Source organism: Cucumis sativus, chromosome 5 (genome assembly GCF_000004075.3).
Source record: "Cucumis sativus cultivar 9930 chromosome 5, Cucumber_9930_V3, whole genome shotgun sequence".
In the NCBI taxonomy this organism is placed as follows: domain Eukaryota; kingdom Viridiplantae; phylum Streptophyta; class Magnoliopsida; order Cucurbitales; family Cucurbitaceae; genus Cucumis; species Cucumis sativus.
The window spans coordinates 7,589,930-7,612,403 of NC_026659.2; the positions used below are offsets into that span (position 1 = coordinate 7,589,930).

General features: G+C 34.0%; 1 protein-coding gene across 2 annotated transcripts; it reads right to left on the reverse strand.

Annotated features, from left to right (window-relative positions):
• Positions 1-366: 366 nt before the first annotated feature.
• On the reverse strand, positions 367-12,462 carry LOC116401648 (E3 ubiquitin-protein ligase ORTHRUS 2-like). Of its 2 annotated transcripts, XM_031886399.1 has the most exons (11): positions 12,225-12,454; positions 11,154-11,256; positions 10,565-11,026; positions 4,760-5,292; positions 4,282-4,407; positions 3,596-3,695; positions 3,158-3,219; positions 2,937-3,039; positions 1,922-2,063; positions 1,620-1,834; positions 367-916 (listed from the first exon to the last, which is right to left on the reverse strand). In XM_031886399.1, exons 2-11 carry the CDS (start codon positions 11,214-11,216, stop codon positions 719-721), a joined length of 2,004 nt encoding a protein of 667 aa, XP_031742259.1. In that variant the 5' UTR covers positions 11,217-11,256; positions 12,225-12,454; the 3' UTR covers positions 367-718. The 2 variants fall into 2 exon arrangements, with proteins under 2 accessions (XP_031742259.1, XP_031742260.1); XM_031886400.1 differs by lacking the exons at positions 367-916; positions 1,620-1,834; positions 1,922-2,063; positions 3,158-3,219 and having other exon boundaries at positions 2,978-3,111; positions 12,225-12,462.
• Positions 12,463-22,474: the final 10,012 nt, after the last annotated feature.

Consider the following 22,474-nt stretch of genomic DNA (forward strand, 5'->3'; position numbering starts at 1 on the left):
AAACATGTCATGAACATATCAAAACATATTAGTGTCACGTCCAACACTAACACTTCATCATTTTTAACATCTTACTTTTTAGGCTAACAAAATCATAACAATATGAAATAAAATGACTTTAAAGTTTGGGATTTGGAATTAAAACAAACACTTTTTAAAAGTTGAGGGTAAATGAATATTTTTATAAGATTAGAAACCAAAATAAAACCAAATTCACGGTAAAGGAATATTTTTATAAGTTTAGAAACCAAAATAAAACCAAATTCACCTTAAATGAATATTTTTATAAGTTTAGAAACCAAATTAAAAAAAGTTAAAGAATCAAAAGACTTATACCTCAATTCAAGGGATTCAAACACAACTAACTTCCCAGGAAGTAACCCATTTGTCATAATTGCATTCAAGGCACTGAAAACAAGCCTACAAATATAACTGAACTGGAAATGGTGTATTTACATTTCCATCAAAAGCATTTCCCATGGCTTTGTACTACAAATAGAGTCCAACTGAATTGGCCCATTTACACAAAAGTTATCTAAAAGATAGAAATAAAATGTGTCTAGCACAAGTTAACAATATGGTCACTTGATATTGTGTTCAAATCAAATGACATGAGCCACATTCATATCTACCCAAAATTTTTGTGAAACAAAATCTCAGTCGTCTCTACTTCTCTCCAGGCCCAGCCAAGACCCACACACCACTTTGTTTACTTTTTTTATTCTAAATCATCCACCACCTTTGCTCGCTTTCTTGTTTCCACAGGACTGTTGCTTTCATCTTTTCCCTTACCTTCATTCTCATCCCCATCCTCATCATTCTCCTCTTCCTCGTCTATCTCTTCTTCTTCACACAGCTTTTCTTCTTCAATCTTACTTTTTAGTGTCTCTATCACATCCAATAGCTCTCTATTTACCTATTCATACCACTATCCAAGTCAGAAGAAGCAACAATTTACTCTATAAAGCAAAAATATTGTGGTTTGAATGATACATTGGCTTCTAACCACTTCTCCGACTGACTAATTTTATCTCCATTTATAAAAAAAATTAACTTAAATTTTAAACAAAATGAAAACTCTTCCATACAAATGTATAGCTAAAAATGAAATGTTAAAATTTTAATAATCTTATTAGCTAATGTTAGTGGTAAAATTTTCATTAAGTACGAGAAAAATTAAAATGAAGAATCAAAAGATTAACCTTCCTAAAAGTTCCAACACTAAATGAGTATTTTAAGGTTATGCTGCCAAAAGAAACATTTTAGACCTTACTTTACTTTCAATTTTGTAACAATTTATATGTCATTACATAACAAAAGTTGAAGAAACTTAATTTTGAAGAGATTTTTCATAATAAAAACTAAATTGCTCTATATTTCAATGTATATAGACAAAATTATTACTTATTAAAGTTGAAGGAACAGTTTGTAACAAATTTGAAAGTACAAAGACTAAATTGTTGGTAACAGAAGTTCAAATTAATTTTATACCTTTATAAATTTTAGAAACCAGAAGTGTATTCAAACCAAGATGAAATAAGCAAAAGTTGAAAATATAGTGAAAAATGAACTCAAAAGTAAATGGGCCAAAGTAGTATTTAAACCAGCGAGTTAGTTACCTGAAGATTCTGTAGAAAATCAGATATGTCCGTGGGGCAACAAGGACAAGTCAAGACATTCTTTTGAGATCTAAGAGCCCGTCCACCAGTTTTTCTCTCTCTCAAGAATGTCTTTCCCACAAAAGCACCTTCCAAGCATGACTTGCAAAAGTTATGAGCACAAGGCGTAGTAATTGGCAAGCTCATCACCTCCCGGCAAATAAGGCAGCTAAACTCTGCACTCATAGGTACATCCAGCAAGTGAAATTTGTTAAAAAAAAATGTAACGAGGATTTTACTCAATGTAATATAATTACCCAGACCTTTCAGTAACTTTTCTTGAACACTCATATTATGTGATTGCCTAATTTTTATCCTTGTTCTCTTCCCAGTAGAATCTTGAGCTTCAACTGGTTTCTTGCTCGTTGGTGGATCTTTAGCCCACTTCCATCGACTGTCTTTCACCTGAAAGAAAATTACAAATATAGCTTTAGATAAATTGTAATAAAATTATCAATAAACCAAAGACAACGGTAGTCAAAATCTCTATGCACGAGACACTATGTAATCACTAGGCAAAACCTAAAATAAAAATGTATACAAGTTTATTTTTCAATTTCATAAGCTTTAGATTCAAATGAACACAGATGTCTAATTTAGATTATTACTGAAATAAAATACTTGCCCCAACGTAAGGAAATGATATACAAGTAGAACTGCAGTTTACAAAATTTCAGGAAAAGTTGAATTCAAAGAGTGGAAAATTCTTACTGAGGTTAAAGAAGATGAATGCTAGGAAAAACAAACTTTATTTTTCACTCTATAACTTGTGTTCACATAAGATTTTGAATACTTTTGCTAATCGAAAATTTAAACTCATGTTTAGAAAAGGGCAACTTCATCTTCCTGCCGTTGGCTTTGACCTATTAGAAACATTATTGAAATCTTAAAAATGATTTCATAATAGAACAAATGAACATTGAACTTATTATATTTATTATCCTCTTTTCCCATATTTGTTGTATGGGCACTTTAGTAAAACAATATTTTGTAATTGCTTTAGTTTTTTAAAAAACTATAACGGAAATCTTACCTAAATTCTAGCACTGGATCTCATAGCTTATTTGGCTCGTATTTCAAAACTTAATTTTCAACAGCAGAAGAAAAAAAAAGAATGTGAAAGAAATGATCAGACGGACTGAAAAGCATGAAACTATCAAAGCAACAGATTTGTTAGAATCCTGATTAAATAAAAATTTAATATTGCGAGGAAAAGATGTGTTCATTCTGTTGGGAAAAGGAGATCCCACAAGTGAAAAATAACTGTAGACCACTCACATCAAAGTCCCACGATGGCCCTTCTTTCCTCTCCGTAATATCTGTGGCTTTTTTCAACTCTGAAATTGCAGGTAAGGGTCTAGGTCGATCTCCATGTTCATCACTGAGGTTAAAAACTAATTGAGTGCGTTTCATCAAGGAAATGCCTCGGAGGCAAAGCCAGAGGGCAACTAGCCTTTGATAACATGAAATGCGATTACAAAATTAGAGAACACACAAACCTTGCCCATGGAGCAGGATCATTGTCGCATCTAACAAATAAATATCGACATACCTTAAAGCCCTAAATTCAGGGTACACATTTAATCAATAATTTGTTCAGCAGATATTATAGATGGAAAGAAGCAACAGTCATTTGATAAGTATTATGTTTTCGGTTTTAAAAATGAAGCTTATAATAATTACCCTCATTTATTGTTTTCTTGCTTCATTACCTGTTTTGGTTTAATATTTTCAGAAACCAAACTGAAAACTTTTAAAAACTTTTAAAACTAAAATTGGTAGTTTTTAAGAATTTAATTTTGCTTTTCAATTTTGACTTTAAATTCAAATGTAATTTTAGGGATCAGAAAAACATACAAAAGATATTTGAGGAAAAACTATAATTTTCAAATTAAGAAACCAAAACCCAAAATGGTAATCAAAAGGCTCGTCAATACCTGAATTCCCACTTTACGCCAACACTTCTCAATCCTATAAACTCCATCATACCGCAATCCCTTCTCTGGAGCATAAGAGGAACGCTTTTCTTTATGAGACCTGTTATAGTGAATGTAAATATATAGCGTTAGCCATTAGAAAAAACTTCAGATCCATGCTCAGAACAAAGAGCTACTCGACACACACCACATAAAGAAGCCGAGAGCAACACTAGTTTCCCCAAGGTATTTCACCAACTTGTTATGCAATCACAGCTAAAAAGGTACAAGAAGCTTCATGTGCGGCTTCAAAAACAGACGCATTTTTTACAAACAACAGATAAAATAGTGGAAGTTTTCTGCCTTTTCCACACCTCTGCCTAACATGGAAAAACACCATGACATGATCAGCCAAAATAGTAGCAGTTTAACTGTATTTCTTTAGTTACAACTTCAAAATCAAGTTAACTCAAAGTTACACAGGAAAAATCATTGACTAATTAAACACCCGTTCTTCAATTTTAAGAGATAAACTCTCCCGTAAGTTGAAACAGTGCCAGCATAAATCTTATGTAGAAAATGAATAATCAAGAGAATAAGGGCACTAAGAACCGGGTTCTGTTACTGTCTTCAGAAAGATATATTCTAAGTAACTAAATGTTCAAACTCTAGAATCATGAAATAACGGCATTAATGCAGCTACCTACCTGACAACCCTAACAGGGTAACCTTTCGCACAACTAACTTGTAGCGCTTTATTTGATTTTTCAAATTTCTGGTCAAAAGATTGATCCTTGCTTGTACGCTTGTTCCCACTAAGGTCTCGACCCCCACTGCAATTTAATTCCAGAATCATTAGCATGGTTTATTATGCATAGTAACTGGACAATATATAAAATAAATAAATAAATATTTCGGTAAGTAAATTAAAATACCACCAAATTTACCCTGTATTAAACAGCTCTTCAGAAGCTAAAAACAAACAGGATAGTAGAAGAAGAGATGGGAAATGGTACAAAACAATGAAAATGAACAAAAATAACTTATCATGTGATTATTAACGCAAAGGCAGACCTTCTGAATACATAGCTTGTTAAAAGTTCGCAGAACAAGAAAAAAAGGGCAAGGAAAGAACAGACTTTATAGAATACAGAAGCAGTAGCAAGAGAATAAGAAAAGAGAGACCTTCCAGTGTAGAGAAACCACTCCCCATGATCTTCATCATCTTGGTAGCCACCAGAAAGAACCACCGACTGTGCACCAATACTTGATTGTCCTGCTATACCAGCAACATGTGGAAAGTGAGCACCCCATTGACGACATTCTAGCCTGTCCTCCCAGCATTCACCAACCAGAACACCCTGGTTCCTCTCAGGATCATTTTCGGAAGGAATAGGACCAAAATGATCAGATGGAATTGTAACAAATATTTTTCCACTTGCAGCATTAGCTTTTCCTTTTTTTTGTGCCCGGTCAGTGGTATAGGCTTTATCTGGTCTATTTTGATTGTGAACAAAATGATAAACCTTCTGAGATCCCCCAGAAGCAAAGGATTTTGACAATTTAGCCATACGAATGACCGTTACAAGGGTGGAGTTAATACGGGGCTGGCTAGCCATTTTGGAGGGAATCACGGAGCGGCACTTTGCACAAGTGTTCTTTCCTTGTCCAATCCACTTCTGGAAACATTTTAAGCAGAAATTGTGGCCACATGGAGTCTGGATAATGACATGGCCATATTATTAGTAGAACAAAAGCAATAAGTCAAATTGATGATAGATATGGTTAATTAATACTTTGCTTCCACATAAACGGGCTGCCTACACAGCAGTTACACTAAAGGATACAAGCCAACAGGAATCGATGATGAAAATATATTACTAATCCACTTTAGCTCATCCATGTACATTAAAACACTAACACAAATGATCATCTTAATTTCCTTCCACATATTAGCCACCATGGATTTGGCTTTAGTTCTACAAATCAGTACTTAGGTTTCCTATTTCCAGATCCACACTAAATACAATTGCAGTCATATATACATGAGATCAAAAGATTGCACGTACCCACCTTTTGAGAAGGTGGATCTCTTTCAATCTTGGTTTACACCAATACAACAAAGTAACCATAAAACACAAAAGGGAACAATCACAAAATATGAATACCCATAATAGTACAACTAAGAAGCGGAACTATTAACTAAGAAGAGGAATTTCTGTTCCTAACCCTCCTAACATAAGTATGAATAAGTACAGGCCTAACAACTACCCCGGGGATGAAAGTTTCCTTGTCCCTAAATGAACTCAATACTCTCCCAAGTTGCCTCCTTCAATCGTCCTTTCTGGTGAATTAAGAGTTTCCATTTCCTCATGTCATCATTAAAATGATAGGAAAAAACTTCCTCGGGCAAGCACGATTTCCCATATAAAATTATCACTAAAGAGCGGTAGTTGTGGTGCAATGAGGTGGTGCTAGTCAACGCATGTTCCAATTGCGAGACATGGAATACTAGATAAAATTGATGCTTTAGCTGGTAAGTCTAGCTTGTATGCCACTTTTCCCAATATGTTGGAAGGATTTGATAAGACCAAAGTTTCATATATAACTTCTCACAACAGCATTTTTCGAGTGTCGCATGTTGATAGGGATAAAGTTTAAATAGACCCACTCACCCGCCTCATATTCTATCTCATGGCAGTGGGGTCGTCATACTCCTTCATTCATTCTTGGGCCTTAGTTATGCCAAACTTGAGGTTCTGTACTACACTATCACACTCGCCTAACTGCTCATCTAGGGTGGCATTCAAAGTTTTTTGGCTGCCATAAAATGTCGATGATGGGGTACAACCATACACTATCTAAAATCAAGACGTTTTTAGAGTTGCGTGATACAATGTATCATTCCAGTACTCCGCTGAGCTTAGCCAAGTTGACCATTACTTGGGTTTTTCCCCACAAAAACAAAGTAAATAGGCATCCAAACTCTCGTGCACAATTTCCATTTAGCCATTGATTTAGGGATGATAAGCATGCTTGAGTTCCATTCCTTGAAGCCTAAATAGCTCGCTCCAAATGTGGCTAATGAAAATCTTACTATGGTCCGACACAAATAACTTGGGGAATTAGTATAATTTTACAATTTCTTTAACCTACAAATCAACCACGGAGACAGTTGTACATGGATGACGATGACTAAAGGCAAGGAAATGAACATTCTTGCTCAAGCGATCAGCCACCACAAAACAATGTCTAACCCCTAGGTTTGAGGTAGTGAATCAACAAAATCCATTGAAAGATTATTCCAAGATGCAGTTCAAAATGGGTAAGGTTGCAACAACCTAGCAGGCAACAACATACTCAACTTGTTCCTCCAACAGATCTCACAATCATTAACATATTGTTTCATCTTGTTCTTTGTCATGGCCAATATAACTCACTTGTCAATCACTTAAATGTACACAAAAATCTCAAATGACCTCCAAGAACATAGTCATGGTAAGGGTGGAGAATCACAGGTACCAATGTAGGCTGGGACAAGAGAACCAAACAATCCTTCTACAGAAGGTTACCTTGAATAAGGGAGAACTTCGGGTTGCTGTCCAGATCAGCCTACAAATCATCACAAATTTTGATAGTCCTTGGACTCAAGTTCCACACGCATTATCTTTACATCCAAAATAGTCAATGATATCAAATTACATAAATGTAGCTCATCAAGCAAAGGAAACCTCAAAATTCCCTAGCTTTTGCTAACTAGGGCCGTTCAACAATTGTCCGAATTTTCTCAGGGTCTGCGCCACCCCTTTGGTCAAGACCCAATGGCCTAAACACTCAAGCGGCTCTAGCCGAAATTGCACTTCTTGAAATTGCCAAACAAAGAATTAGCGTGCAAGGTTGCAAATACAGATTGTAGGTGATCCATATGAGTATCCATATATGGGTTGTAAACTAAGATGTTAAAAAAACCAAAACAAATCGGCATACATGTCAAAATAACTAGTTCATAAGTGACTGAAATGTGATAGAGGCATTCTTGAAATCGAACGGCATAATAACAAATTCATAATGACCATCATGGATTCCAAAAGCCATTTTTAGAATGTCATCCTTTTGAACTGAATCTAGTGATATCCCAACTGGAAGACCAGCTTAAAAAAAACACACACTCATCTGCAATTCCTCAATGGCTGATATTGGAAACTTATCTGACACTGTTAGCTCGTTCAACACTTGATAGTCGACATAGAAATGCCAGCTCTCATCCATATTCTTAACTAGCAAGATTGGGCTAGCATAAGTCCAATGGTTGGATTTGATCATTCCTGCTATCAACATCTCATTCACTAACCTTCCAATCACATTCTTTTGCACAGTAGAGTATCAGTAAGGCCTCAAATTCATTGGTCGTTCTAGATTATTATGCGATTGGACTCACAGTTCAAGAGTACTTTATCAAGAATTTGAAAAACGCCAGTGTAAGGAGCCAAAAGTTCATCTTGAGCATATACTAATAGTAGGGGCCACTGCCAAAAGCTCTTCTTCTAACTCTGCCATAAACATGCACATTCCAACAAGGAACCCTTGGTACGTGCGGTCCCATGACTTTTGGATGTTTTTAAACGAGACCTCTTTCCTCATCAAGATTGAGTCCCCTTTGATCACCATCCATTCGTTACTCGTACAAATTGGAAGTATCAAATTTTTCCAATCAAGTTCATCATTCCTAAAGTTTGCAACCACTACATGCCCAAAATAAGATCAAGCCCACCCAATTATAAGGTCAAATACTGTTCCTTTGTCGTAAAGAACAACATCGCCACTAGGACATTTTTGTGTATTCCTTTAACCCTTTTCCCAGCACCAACATGCCAATTCTGACAATCACCCATAGTTGGTCGTGTTTGTTACTAGTAATTCTAACTTCTCTATGACGCACAAAGCAATAAAGTTATGGGTGGCCTCACAGTCAGCTAAAATGATTTCTTCCCTATCTTCGATTTGACCCATTATCTTCTGTTGTTTCAAGTCTTTCCAAGTTCCAACCTACAAATTGTTCCCTTCCATCCGCCCAACAATACCAGTGTAAGGTGGCCGCCGTAAAACTAATGGAGGTTATAATGACTTTCTCAAACTCAGACAATCGGTTGATGTCGAAATATCTCTCTACTCAGAACAACCACGCTTCTAGATTTTCACCATCAAACATGGGCATCTTGACTTTCTTGAAGTTACTACAATCAGCATACCCATCCATCTTGTTCTTCGTCATCCTCAACCCTTCCCTCGAGTCAGTTCTGCATCACTTTTGGTCTTCCCAGGATAACCGTAATGATACCAATGTAAGGACTCCTCCACGAGAATCACAATAAATTACATAAGATCACAAAATTACACAATTGCACCTTTTGAGCAGGTGGATCTCTCTCAATTCTTAGTTTACACCAATTCAACAAAGCAAGCATAAAATACATAAAGAACAATCACAAATTATAAACACTCCTAATCGTACAACTAAGTAGGAGAATTTCCATTCCTATCCCTTCTAAAAGAAGTATGAATAAGTTGGGAGTCTAACACTTTGTCACCATGACAAATAAACAACCCTAGTCTACATGGAACTTTCATGAACATCAAAAATGAAATGAAGAGAACAGATTCATCCTACAAACCTCAACAATATTGCTTTACTTTTCCAATGATTACTCTTCAAGTGTAAAATCCATCATTCGTTCCAATCTAACCACTCAATAATACTTTCAAACAACTTGCAAGTGATAATACAAGACCAGTGCATAATGAATTAGACATCCACAATTCCAAAGCATATCTGCTCAATGCTTAGGCCGAGCTGTTTGTTAGTTATCAAGTTAATTTTGTTTGTACGGTTGCCCCTCTACTTGGCTGCCATTAAGACATATTTATGAAAACTGAAGGTAAGTAGATAAGCAAATCTTGAAAATGCCCAAAAATAAGTGCAAATCAAATATAGAAAAAGAATAACTTCTTAAGACAAAGCATCTACAGCTATCGCTTAAAGCTGAAGATTCCATCTCTAATTCAGACAATATTGTTAAACTGTAATCGTTGGGACATCATTTGAAAAATTCTTCAAATACTACCTATGAAGGCCACATCCAGTATAGGTATCAATAAAAATGCTCTCTTCAAAACTTGTAAGCAGCATCAAGACTTCAATAACATATTAGAAAAGATAGTGATAAAATTTTGAGAAAAAATAGTCAACTATAAAGAACAAAATCCATTCTTTTATACCGACAGTTTCATAATTATTCTTTTATATCCACAATTTCATAACCCTATCATCAAAATATTCATTAGCACCGTGTTTCCTCCTAATAGCCAAGCTTATTGATGAATGTTTGAGAATGACCTCAAATAAAAAAATTAAAAAGAAATTAAACAACCTCTTGTGAATTTTGATATGAATGATAACTCTAATAACGTAAAACACCTATAAACTAATTGAAAGAATCATCAGCTATCTGAAACCAGTTCAAAAACCATAAATGGAAAGCGAAGGCTCATTACAATTAGAATTTACAAACTTTAATCCGATAAATTAAAGATACAATACGACAAAAATTTGGCACTCGAAATTAGAGATTCTTCACTTATTAATACACACGAAAGGGAACCCCAATCGATTGAAGTGTGAAATCCAAAAGTCAGAAGGAATAAATAAACGGCCGTTTTATGTTTCATTTAGTCAAGCTATTGAACAGAAGACGAATTGAAGTGAAACTGTAAAAATGGCTGTTACAAATTACAACAAAAATATCTCCTCGCTATAAAAAGTGAATCAAGAATAAAAATCAATTAGATAGAAGATGAAACGTCATTTTCTATATACCACAGACAGCTAAAAACACGTTGAAAGATCGTTGCAAGCAACGCATGGGCAAGAAGAAAGAAGCAGGTGGTCTACCATGTCAAAGAAGATAAAGAAGTATGGAATAAGAAACTTACAGTGACAGGCCTTTCTGGTAACTGCATGCAGAAGGAACAGTTCAATCTCTCGTCAATCAAATCAAAAACATTATCTCCCTTTTTAATCTTTTCCTTGTTGGTATCATGGTCGTCCTTGTCGGACTGCAACTTTCCACTGAGAAGTTCCTGGCGCTTGTTTGCCTTTTCACGGTCAGTAAGAGAGACATCGGCTTCAATGGCTCGAATCGACGTGACAAGGTCACTAGAAGGCGCGGTGGGGAATGAATGGTTGCCTGGCGGAGGAAGGATAACATCTTCAGGAGGGGTGGAACAATCAGGACAGTCCCATTGAAGGGTGGATGCCAGGGTTTCAGGGGGACTAGAGAGACAACTAACATGCCACGGGGTGACGCAAGTTTTGCAAGTGATAGTCTCCACGTCTGAAGGTTTGGCCTTACAGAGCATGCAAATGCCATCGCCATCGCAAGGCAACTGAGTAACCTACAGCATCAGAGGAGAGTTCAAATGAGAGAAGGATGGGAGAAAGATGGAGGGTAATTCTGAAAATTGAGGCAAAATGTTTTCAACTTTGGCAAACAAGCTGCCATTATTAGCCCCATTAATTTACCTGGGTTTTTCTTGCCTGAAGCTCTGTACCCTTCAGCTGTTCTTTGGCATCTTCCTCCGTCATATTCACACCCTTGACTCTACTCAACAAACTTAGCTAAACCCTGCATTTAATTTGGGATGAAGAAGTATTCCTTTGAATATTTTTACAAAATCACAGTACTCATTCAAAAGAATTGAAAAAACAAATAAAACTAGAGAACTATGTAGCAGGTGGGATAAAAAATTTAAAAACTTGACTCGGATACATTTCAAATAGGAAAAGAAAAAGATAAATGCATAAGAAAGAAACAAAACAATCTGACTCATTAAAACAAAAAAAAAACAAAAAATGAAAACGACCAAGCATTTAACTAAGCATGGAACAAAAGAAACAAACTAGAAGTTAACAACACGAGTGTCTCCAGTAACAATCAAGCAAACGTGCACCGGTTAGAACACAAACAAAAATTCAAATGGCTTACATTTTCTTCCAGGTCCAGTGCCATTTCCCATCAGAGTATTACACTGACCTGATCAAGGTGCTAAGTTCACACTACCGGTGGTCTTTGAAGAGTTATTCATTTGAAACCATGGTTCATCCTTAAAATTAATTTAATATTTAATTTTAAACTTTTAAATGCAATATTTCTATTATGAAAATTAATTTCGAAGAATAAAAATCATGTTTAAGAGAAACTTTAACTATTTAATAAACACTTCTATACACGCCTTAAATTTGTCTAACTTCATCCGAGACATCCCACACGGTCAAGGCACGGTCTGTGATGGCATTTCAAATCATCGTCATTTGATTTTGTTTATTCATTCCTTTCTTAGCCAATGTAACTTACGAATATTGTCCAAGAGAAAATAACCGACTTTCATTATCCAGACACAATGATAATGTGCAATGAAAAATGGATTTAGCAAGTCTAGTAACCAAGACTCAATCATCACTTCAATTACAACAACAATGAACGTTGAATCAATTAATTTAAGCAATATTTTAAGCGACCAAAAAAAGAAAAAAGAAAATAAAACGAGAAACCCTAGTTTCTAGAAAGTACATAGAATGTGAAATGAAGATTACCTTGTGATTTGAATGGTTAATGTAGATTGGGCGGATTGTTCTTCCTTGGACTTGACCCAGTAGTGGTACAAAGTGTATACGATTGGGGAAAGCAGGGAAAATTCAAATGGTGAATAGAAAGAAAACGACGAAATTTGGAAGAAGAATAAAGAAAATGAATTTTGAGAGGGGAGATTTTGGGGAAGTGGAGCGGGAGAATGAAAAGACTGCTACTCTTTTTCTAGGAACAAATTGGGCGCGAGATTGGAGAAAGTGCGATTATATAATAATAATATTCAAACCACTTTTTTTTTCTTTTTTTTCTTCTCCTACTAAAATAGAGTTTTCCTTTTCTTTTTCTCTTCACACAAATTCAAGTTAGTGTTTGATAAAAAATTTCAATTTAATATATAGCTGGTTAACTTGATATTGTGTTGGCTAAAGTGAACTTACCTTATTAACGAAAGAATCTCCCGTCTCTTATTTTATCTTCTCATGTACGTCGTATTAACAAAATTTGAAATTATGTTGAGTTAGATTTTTTAACTAATTTAACTTCATTCACCATAGTATTTATGATAACAATTTTTGGAAAGTCGACTTATCTAAAAATTCATGTGATAGGGACACATATTCAAGTGAGGATGGATGAAATTTTAAATTTATATTTATACAGCCCGCTTTACCTTTAACCAAAAGAAAAAAAGCTCATAATATATTTTTTTTTTATTTGTTACTTTTTATCTTGAAGACTCCTATATTATATCATTTGTGCATCCAATAAGTATTTTACATATTGAAAATGTTTACAAATTAACCGTTTTATCTAACAAACAAATTCACTTCCAACCTTCGTATAAAAACATGACTTTAAATTTATGTAATATCTAGATTAAGGAAGAGGACATTTTCAAATATAGCAACGGAAATTATTTACAAACCTAACAAAATCTATCAAATTCTTTATAGTTCATTTAACTTTTTTTGAAATTATTGTAAATGACAATTATTGAAAATATTTACAAAATATAACAAAATTTTAAACAATAAGACAATGATAGAAATTTATCAATGTTTGTGATAGATGTGAGATTTTACTATATTCTGTAAATATTGTAATTTATTTTGCTATATCTATAAATGTCCCTAAATATATATATTTCTTTTTTTGTTATATGTGAAAATAGTTTTAACTTGTTTTTATTATTCATAACCATTTTTCCTAAATAATATTATTGAAAAATTACTATAATTCCTTTATAGAAATTTTTTACTATAAAACTAGTGGATGTATTTGGCCTAAAATGTTTGGAAGGGAGTATGGAGTGGTGAACTTAGTGTTTGTTTGACACGAGAAGTTTGTGGATCCCACCATTATAGATTTTGTAAATGGCAAAATTGATGATAATAATTATAAAATATAATAAAATTCTAGATTATGAAAATATATATCATTCATAGAATATGAAAATTTTATTATAATATAAAAGTAGACACGGATAACATTTATAACCATCTAAAAGTCTATTTATGATAGAACTAAAATCTTACTATATTTTGTAAATATTTTCAATATTTTTGTCATTCACCATAATTCATCTTATTTCTAACCTCACAAGTTGAAAGGCAAAATCAACATCTTTGCTAAGAAGTTTCTTCTTCTAACCTCTTTCTTACTTTATGATTTTGAGTTGATGGTCCTACATGGTCCAAAATGGTTCCTTATTCAAGTGTGTCTAGTTTAATTTTTGATTCTCAATTTCAATTTTATATTTTATTTGACACCTCAATTTTGGAAAGTTTCAACCAATATTATTATTCCAATTCCTAACTTTTTACCAAGTTACTAGTTCAGGTTTCTTTCCCTAAGTTTAATTAAAATTGGTAAAGAAACTCACTAAAACTTATTGATAGTATTATAAAAGTACTGTGTTTTCTAAGTTAAAATACCTCACTTTAGCTAAACCAATACATAAAATTCCTTATTTTATAGAAAATATTTATTGAGAGGAGCAAAAAATTCAAACCATGGAAAAACGACTCAATTTTGAGAAAAAGAGCACAAAATTACAAAAGTTGAAATACTTACAAAAATGCTAGGAAGGGCAGCCCAAGCACTAGCACAAAAACTCAAAAGCACTACTAAGTGAGGCGTAGCGTTGCATTTGATTGTTATTGTCTAGGCACTGTAACACTTAACAAGGAGCAAACCTACATTCTACGAGAGGTGCCAAACATCGCAATGCGCCGAAACTTGATGAAAAGAATATACTCGCTAAGGACACCTTTTGTCACGATCATACTTGTCCAAGGCGTGTTTGCCTATGGCCGTATGCTCCAAATACCCCCAGTTTATCTTATCTTTATGTCTTGTAACTAGTTAAGGTAGAATGAAAAATAACGAATGGTATAAAATAAATGCAAGAACAAATTAAACTACGATTAAATGTCTACGCCTAGAGATTCTGTAAAGAGAGAATATGGATGGAGAGATGGAAATGCAAACTAACTTATGTGCGAGAAAGAACGAAGGAATGTTTATGCATTGTAATGTGATTAAGTAATGCGACAACCTCAATGCAATATAACTCACTCAACTAACTTATAATTAAGGCTTGCTCCTCTTAGAATCATTAAATGCCACACATGATCACCTCTCGGGATCCACATGATTAAGTGTGATTAGGAGAGATATAACTAGAAGATTTCACTTATAAAATGTATAAAACTTATTCACAATTAAAGACAGCAACCTCTCGGCGCCTAGTGTCCACACTCGTTCACCTCTTGAGATACAAATGATGAAAGTTATCTTGCAAAGGGAGAGTCTCTCCCTTACGCATGTTAGTCATGCCTTGCTACCTACCCTCTCGGATAGTTGCCGACTTACGCTAGCCAAGCAATGAGATTAGCTCAACTTACACAATAAGAATTATAAGTTAAACTTCTAATCAAGAACTTTTCACAAACCTAACTACTAATAACACATCGACAAGTGAAAAGTCAAGAAACGATGGATTAAAAAGGTATAAACATGTAATATACATTAAAGAATGCAGGCCTTCGGCCATTGTACAATATGAACAACATACATTACAAAGAAATACAAAAATGGAAGACAAAGAAAATGGAGGATATTACAAGTTAGGGGAAAACGGAAAAATGGAACATTCACCACTCAAACTATAAGCTCTCACTTATGGTATGACCGGAGAAAAAGAAGAAATTCTTTACAGCCGACAGAAAGGCTATTTCTTTCCTTCCTTCTCTTTATACCCTAGCTCATACGAGCCACTTTTTGGCCCATACAGGCCTTATTGCTTTGGTGAAGAAGAAGACTTTTATAGGCAGCTTTCGACGGGAAATTATTATTATTTTGATCATTTAAGCTATGATGGCAACCTTGTCACGTTACATCAACTTCAACTACCATCCCAATCGTCTAGTGAATCTTCCTAACCTGATGATGTGGTCCCTCATCTAGAGGTGTTAATCACCAAACAAGCTCCCATCGCATCGCCTTTGCATGAGATGTCCCTTGTGATTCACTTAGTTTATTCCTTTTCTAATCATCCTGCGTTAAGACATGGAAACCGCGTAAAATAGGTATAATGCTTATGTAAGATGTACTGCTAAATACTTATGAAATTACAAGATAAGTTACGCATTTTAATCATCTTCTCATGCATTTTGGCCTCATTATTCTAATAAAAAAATGCTATAAAAATGGGTATTTATACATGTTATCATGCGGCCACCATTGGAAGACCCGAGTCAATTCCTTCTTCGTTAGTCATTTTCATTATGTATTCTAAGTCACGTCCTTGCCGAGCCAACCCTTTTCCTTCTAGCCGATCTTCTCACACACGATCGACCACTGTCTCTCAGCCAACCCGAGCCGCACATGAGTCAAGTTGTTGTAGTTCCTTACTTGTAGCCTTTGAGTCAATTTTTGGTGGTTTTTCCGTGGGTATTTGATTGGGTTTTGGTATGCCCATCAAATATCAAATTTTTTTATCTAAGTAAATTAATTTTGGGTTTAATTAAGTTGATCTTTTCTTAAACTTGGATTTTTTGTTCTTTGAAGGTTATTATAAAATTACATAAATGGGACATGATCGGACCCCCCACAGAGCGATAATCACTCGCACATCCATCTTGCTCTCAGTTATGTCAATCAAAGAAGAAAGAGTTGGTGGGGATTTTCAGTTCTTTCATCTAAAAGGTTGGAAGGTGGATTGGTTTGTGAAATTTTTTCATTTAAGGTTGTTTTTGTTTCAACCTTAGCTTTAGGGTAAGTTGGAGACCTAAAATAAATACTTAGATGATTGGTTGATAAATTTGTTAATTTAATTTCGTTTATGTTTAGGATTTGTCTATTTGGAAACTTTGACTAGCAACTAGTTGTTAGCTAATCGTTTAAGTAAGTGAACCTATTACTAAACCTAAAAAATATAATTACAAGTTTGCATGTACTTTTCATTATGCATTAATGTTGCTAAGATACATAATGTAATGTTGACGATGATGTATGATGGGTTGATGTTGATGACTGATATAGACAATTGATATGTTATGATGCATGATATATTAATCACATGATAAGGATTATATGATTAATTTTCATGCCATGTTATGATATTTATGATATGCTACATGCTATGGTTGTGGTATTCTGCTAACTTTAGCTATTAGATCATACTTACATGGATGTTCCTCGGGATCACCATTTTTTACAGATTTATGAGTTTGATGGGATTACCAGCATGTCATGACATTTTTTCGGATCACTTATAGCTTGATGTCTAAAGTGTTCCTTCGGGTTCACCAATAGACTAGATATGTTACGGGATCACTAGATTGTGTGTGTTTGAAGGCACGATAGTTTTGGATACTTTCTTGTGGGATCCTAATGGAAAGTTAATAGCCACCTAGCTGAAGGAATGGAATTCCCGTAGCGGAAAGCCGTGCAAAAAAATTTCAATTTGAAACACAGAGAAAACACTTAAACATGCTCCTATGGAGGATAAGAAGAAAGAAAAATAACCTTTGTAGAACCTCCCAATAAGTCTCGAACTTTTTAATGAATAGCACGAGCAACACCACAAAATTTTCCTTGTTATCCTCGAGATAAAAAAAAACATAGAGAGTTTGTGGGGCTTCTGTGTTTTTGTTTTAAAGGGAAAAAATTATTTGCAGTCCATTATTCACTCAATGGAATCGGTTGTTGGATATTCTCCAGATAAAAGTCAGAATATGGTTCTTATGGGTGGTTTAACAAAGCATGTGCCAATTACAAAAAATGCTTTTTTATTAGGTACCCTTTCTCTTTGTGGTGTTCCACCCCTTGCCTGCTTTTGGTCCAAAGATGAAATTCTTAATGATAGTTGGTTGTATTCACCGATTTTCGCAATAATCGCCTGTTCCACAGCAGGATTAGAGCTTTTGTCTATTTTTGCATAGTATTTTTTTTTAAAAAAAAAAATTAATTTCACATTCCTTCTATATCTTAACCAAAACATATGAAGAGAGATGGAGAGGGTAGTTATCAAAATAACTTCTTCCCTCTCCCATTATTATGTAGAATAACTCCTTGGAGTTATTCTTTTATTTGAATTAATATTAATATAAATTCAAATTATATTATATCTTATATAATATTAATTTTATATTATATCTCATATAATATTAATTTAATATTATATCTCATATAATGTTAATTTTATATTATATCATATATAATATAACAATGATTTAGATATTCTCATATGATCTATAGTTCTAATATGAATCGAATTCATATTATTATTATTTGAATCATATTCAAATATTAACTTCTTTCATAATATTGTAATGTATCAAATACATTATATTAATTGTATCATATACAATTTATTCTCTTTAATCAATTTGAACGATTCAAATTAAAGCAAAATAAATTTGATTCTCATTTATCTTTATTGAGCTAACAAGGGGACCTTATGGACCTACAGATTAAAACTCCAATGATGTGAGATTAATTAATTAAACTCTTTAATTAAATTAATCACTATTCATTAACTATCAGTCATTCCACTAAAGACCAATAGTTGCACTCTTCTTACTGTAGATATATTTTTGTGTCCATTAGATATAACCAATCAACAGTGCAATGACCCTTCACAAATTGCTTATAAGTACAGCTAAACCAAAAATTACCGTTTTGCCCCTGTAGTTAGAACTTCTTAAGTATCACCAATTCCTCTAATGAACAATAGTTATAGTCCCACTATAACGAAACTCCTCTCAGGCCAAGAGAGGGTGTGGCACCACATTGTTTAAGTCCTGGAATTAGCCCTTAAGAGAGCAATTTCTCTACTTACTCTATCTATAGAGAAGGAGTGAATTCTTTCTTGTGTAGTTGTGTTCCCAGCTTCCTAATCAAACGAATCCCCAAAATGGTAGGCCTATTGGGTCGATGATATAGGTCACTCTCACCCATGCAAATCAAAGGACTGCCTTCATAGACAGGAGTTCACAACTCACTCAAGATTCAGGTCAAGTCACCTATGGTCATCTTGATGAAATGTAGTCTCAACTAGTAACGGTGTTAATAAGAGAGACTATTCATTTCATGGTCGATCTTATACAAACCTTTTGTATAGAATACCCCTGCTCTAATGTCTCGACATGAATGATTAGGATCAAATCATTTGTAGCACTTTAGAACAATTGTAACAACTACAAAGCAAGTCGTATTCGTAGTGTCACCAGAATAATGTATCCAGCCTTATCCATCTACTACAGACCATTTAGGCTATCATTTAAACATGATCCACTTGTATGTCTCCACATACATGTTTAGGTTATATAAGATAACATTGGATGTTAGTTTATTGGTTTTGTGGGTTAGTGCAACTAAATGTCAAATAAAATAACACACTTTATTTTATTAGATAAATAAAATGTTTGTATAATATATACAATTACAAACTACAAGACCACAAGATTTAGGGCATCAATCCCAACACTAGCAAGACTAGTAGTGGGTCTCTTACTGAGTATATGTTTATATTCACTTTTTATAGTTTAATTTTTCAGGCGGAGGTAGAGGTAGAGGAAAGGTGACGAATGACAAGAAGTGACCGTGACTTGCCATGAGAAAACTTTTATGCTTCCGCCTTTACATTTACAACATTTGGATTTTTAGTAGTTTTATTGAATTTATCGAACCCATGATTATTTCTATGTTATTTTTCTTTAAAAGTTTGATTCCCCTTAAGTAGGACTAAATTTTCTAGTATTTATTTCTATTTTCCCAAATTATTAGTTGTAACAAGTATTTGAAATTCTTTATTTAAGAACTTGATTTTCTCTTTTTCATTTAAATGAAAGAAAGTTGTCATTTATTTTAGTAGTAATGATCCCAACTTAGTATAAGGAATTGGATCGTTACCGTTGGTATCAGAGTCTAATTTTTTAGGTTATGTAGACTAATTTACAATGTAAGTATTTTAATTTTGTCCCTCTGGCTAATATTGTCCTTCACCAAGTATATATGTTTTTATGATACATGATTATGAATATGTATACGACCTTGCCTGTATTAAACTAGAATATGAATGTCTCTGTGTATTAGCAGACGACTTGTTTGTTTTGTGTTATGTGTTGTAACTTTGTTCATGGTTCTATCACGTTAAGCTCTATGTAATTGGGTTAGGCGATTAGGATATGGTTACATGCTAAACGATGCTTCCTACCTATGCGTTGTGGATTTCTAAATAATAGTCATGTAGTACAACTTTTTCTATCGCTTGCCCAAGTTTAAGCGAAATGATAGGTTTCCTAGGAAGTCCAAGGTCGAACACATAAAATTTCTATCAAACCTTATTTATAAAGCTTACTTCTCTTTTAGACAATATACGATAATTATACAATATAAAGTAAAAGTATGTCTAGGCACTAAATCTAATATCTACACTATGACTAGAACTGGTACGTGAACAGAGGGATATTATGAAGAAAAGAAGCAAATATATCCCGGAAGCATGTGAAAAGAAATGTCGCCAATTGTTTTCCTTTTTTACTTTGATGAGTTTGAAGATTTTATTATTTATCTTTGAGGTTTTGTTTGTCCATCACAACCTCCCTACTTCATGGATTTCGTTTAGACAATTTTTTTCTCCACCACGAGGATTTTGAATGAATAGGCAGTGAAAAGCTTCACTGCTTCATGGATTTTGATTGGAGGACTTCTTTCTCTACTAGGAGGAATTTTGATCGAAGGGAGAGAAAGTGGAATAAATTGAAGGTGAAGAGAAGCCGAAGAGGAAAAAGAAGACAGAGGGTTTATTCTTGGTTCACATGTTAAAAGGGAGAGAAAGTCTTGAGTTAAGAATGAAATTACTTATCTTGGTGTGTATTTTTATTATAATGTATTTAGGTGTGTTTTAATTTTTGTAAGACTCTTTAAATCTTTTATTTGTATATACCAAGAAGAACCTAATGAATCGAAAAGGAACTTGTGAATTGCAAGAATAAGAACAAAATAAGAAACTAATGAATCGTACGCGTAGAAGAACTCGCGCAAAGACCACGCGAGAAGATCCCTTCTAGCAAGTACAACTTCTAGGCGAGATCCACATTAGAACGCGAGGAAGTTTCACTAGAAGACAAAAGTAGCAGTTGGAGTTTATGTGACTTGACAAGGCTGTATTCGACTCTGACATGATCAGAAAAGTAGAAGTTTTCAGCCAAAAGTTGCCTATAAAAAGACTCCACCTTAACGAAAGAAGAAGAGCCTGAATAGGGGGGCTGAATGGGCCAAACCCTAGAGAGGGGTAGAAATGAGCATTTTCACCATCTGTAAAAGTCCATCTTCTTATTCTCTGATTAGTCTGTAAGTGGAAGCTTGGAGTCCAAGTGGAGAAGAGTTCATCCTCCATTTCCCCTAACTTGTAATGTCATTTCTCTTTACTTTCCATTTTATGTATTTCTTTGCAATATATATGTTCATATTGTTTAATGGCCAAAAAGCTTACATTCTTTAATATATTGCATGTTTATACCTCTTCAATCCACCATATCTTTACTATTCACTTATTAATGTGTTATTTGTAAGTTGGGTATGTGATAAGTTCTTGATAATAAGCGTAGCTTATAACACTTATTGTGTTAGTTGAGCTATAGTCAGCACTTGGCCAGTGAATATCACAAATTACTCGAGAAAGCAAGCAATAAGGACGTGGCTAACACATGCAAGAAGGAGTTGGAGATACCTCCACCTCCACGAGATAACTTCCATCATTTGTGTCCCGAAAGGAGAACAAGTGTAGGTATGTGACGCTGAGAGGTTGTCACCCTTAAAAGAGAAATGCTACGAGTCTTATAAGTAAAACTTTCTAGATGCATCTTCGTTTAACTAAGCTTTATCATTTGCATCCCGAGAGATAAACAAGTGTGGCGTTTAAGGCATTGAGAGGTGCTTGCTTTAATCATAAGCTAATTAGCTGAGTTGTACTGCATCAAGACTACTGCATAACTTACTTGTCTAGTAACACGAAGACCTTCCTTCATTCTTTCTTTAACACAAGTTAGTTCACATGTACATTTCACCTCCATTTTTATTCCCCTTTACAAATTATCTAGTGTAAATAGTAGATATAGTTTAAACTCACACTTCAATACACTATCTATATATTATTTTTATATCGCCTGAATGGAGAGTGAATTCCATATCAAAGTTTTGCTATCAATTTCTTGTGTTCAACCCTGTATTACTTAGGAACCTATTATTTTGCTTACACTTGGGTAAGCAATAGGAAAACTTGTACTTAATGAGAACTTAGTATTTACGTGAGAATGAGATACATAGTGAACATTTTGCATGCAATGATCATGATCGATGACTCATCGTGTAGAATTAGATACAAACATACACAACATTGCATAACCTTAAGTTCAAATTGACAAGCTAGAGGTTATTTTTGTCGATTCATATTATAACTTTTTATTAATTTTTTATATGTATATTATTAATTTTTGCTATTTATTCCAACTAAAATATTTATCTTTTTGTTTATTTAGTTGTCCCCAACAAACATGTTTCAAAATTGTTGAAAATTAGGTGTGTAAGTCAAATTGAATAACTCGACAACCTGAACTACCCGACCCATATTATATGGATTGAGTTGGGTTGGGTTGAAATTTTTGATTTTTTCTGGTTGATGGTTAAAAAATTATGTTCAACTCAACCCCACCCGAATTAATAATATATATGTGTGTGTGGGTTG

What these genes read in the sequence shown, in the direction of transcription:
- LOC116401648 (XM_031886399.1), bottom strand. Translation starts at nt 11,216, where the DNA reads ATGACGGAGGAAGATGCCAAAGAACAGCTGAAGGGTACAGAGCTTCAG. An exon ending in TACCAGAAAGGCCTGTCACT is followed by an intron (nt 5,293 to 10,564) that starts GTAAGTTTCTTA and finishes GTCATTATCCAG; the next exon opens with ACTCCATGTGGCCACAATTT. An exon ending in GGCCATCGTGGGACTTTGAT is followed by an intron (nt 2,064 to 2,936) that starts GTGAGTGGTCTA and finishes ATTTTCTTTCAG; the next exon opens with GTGAAAGACAGTCGATGGAA.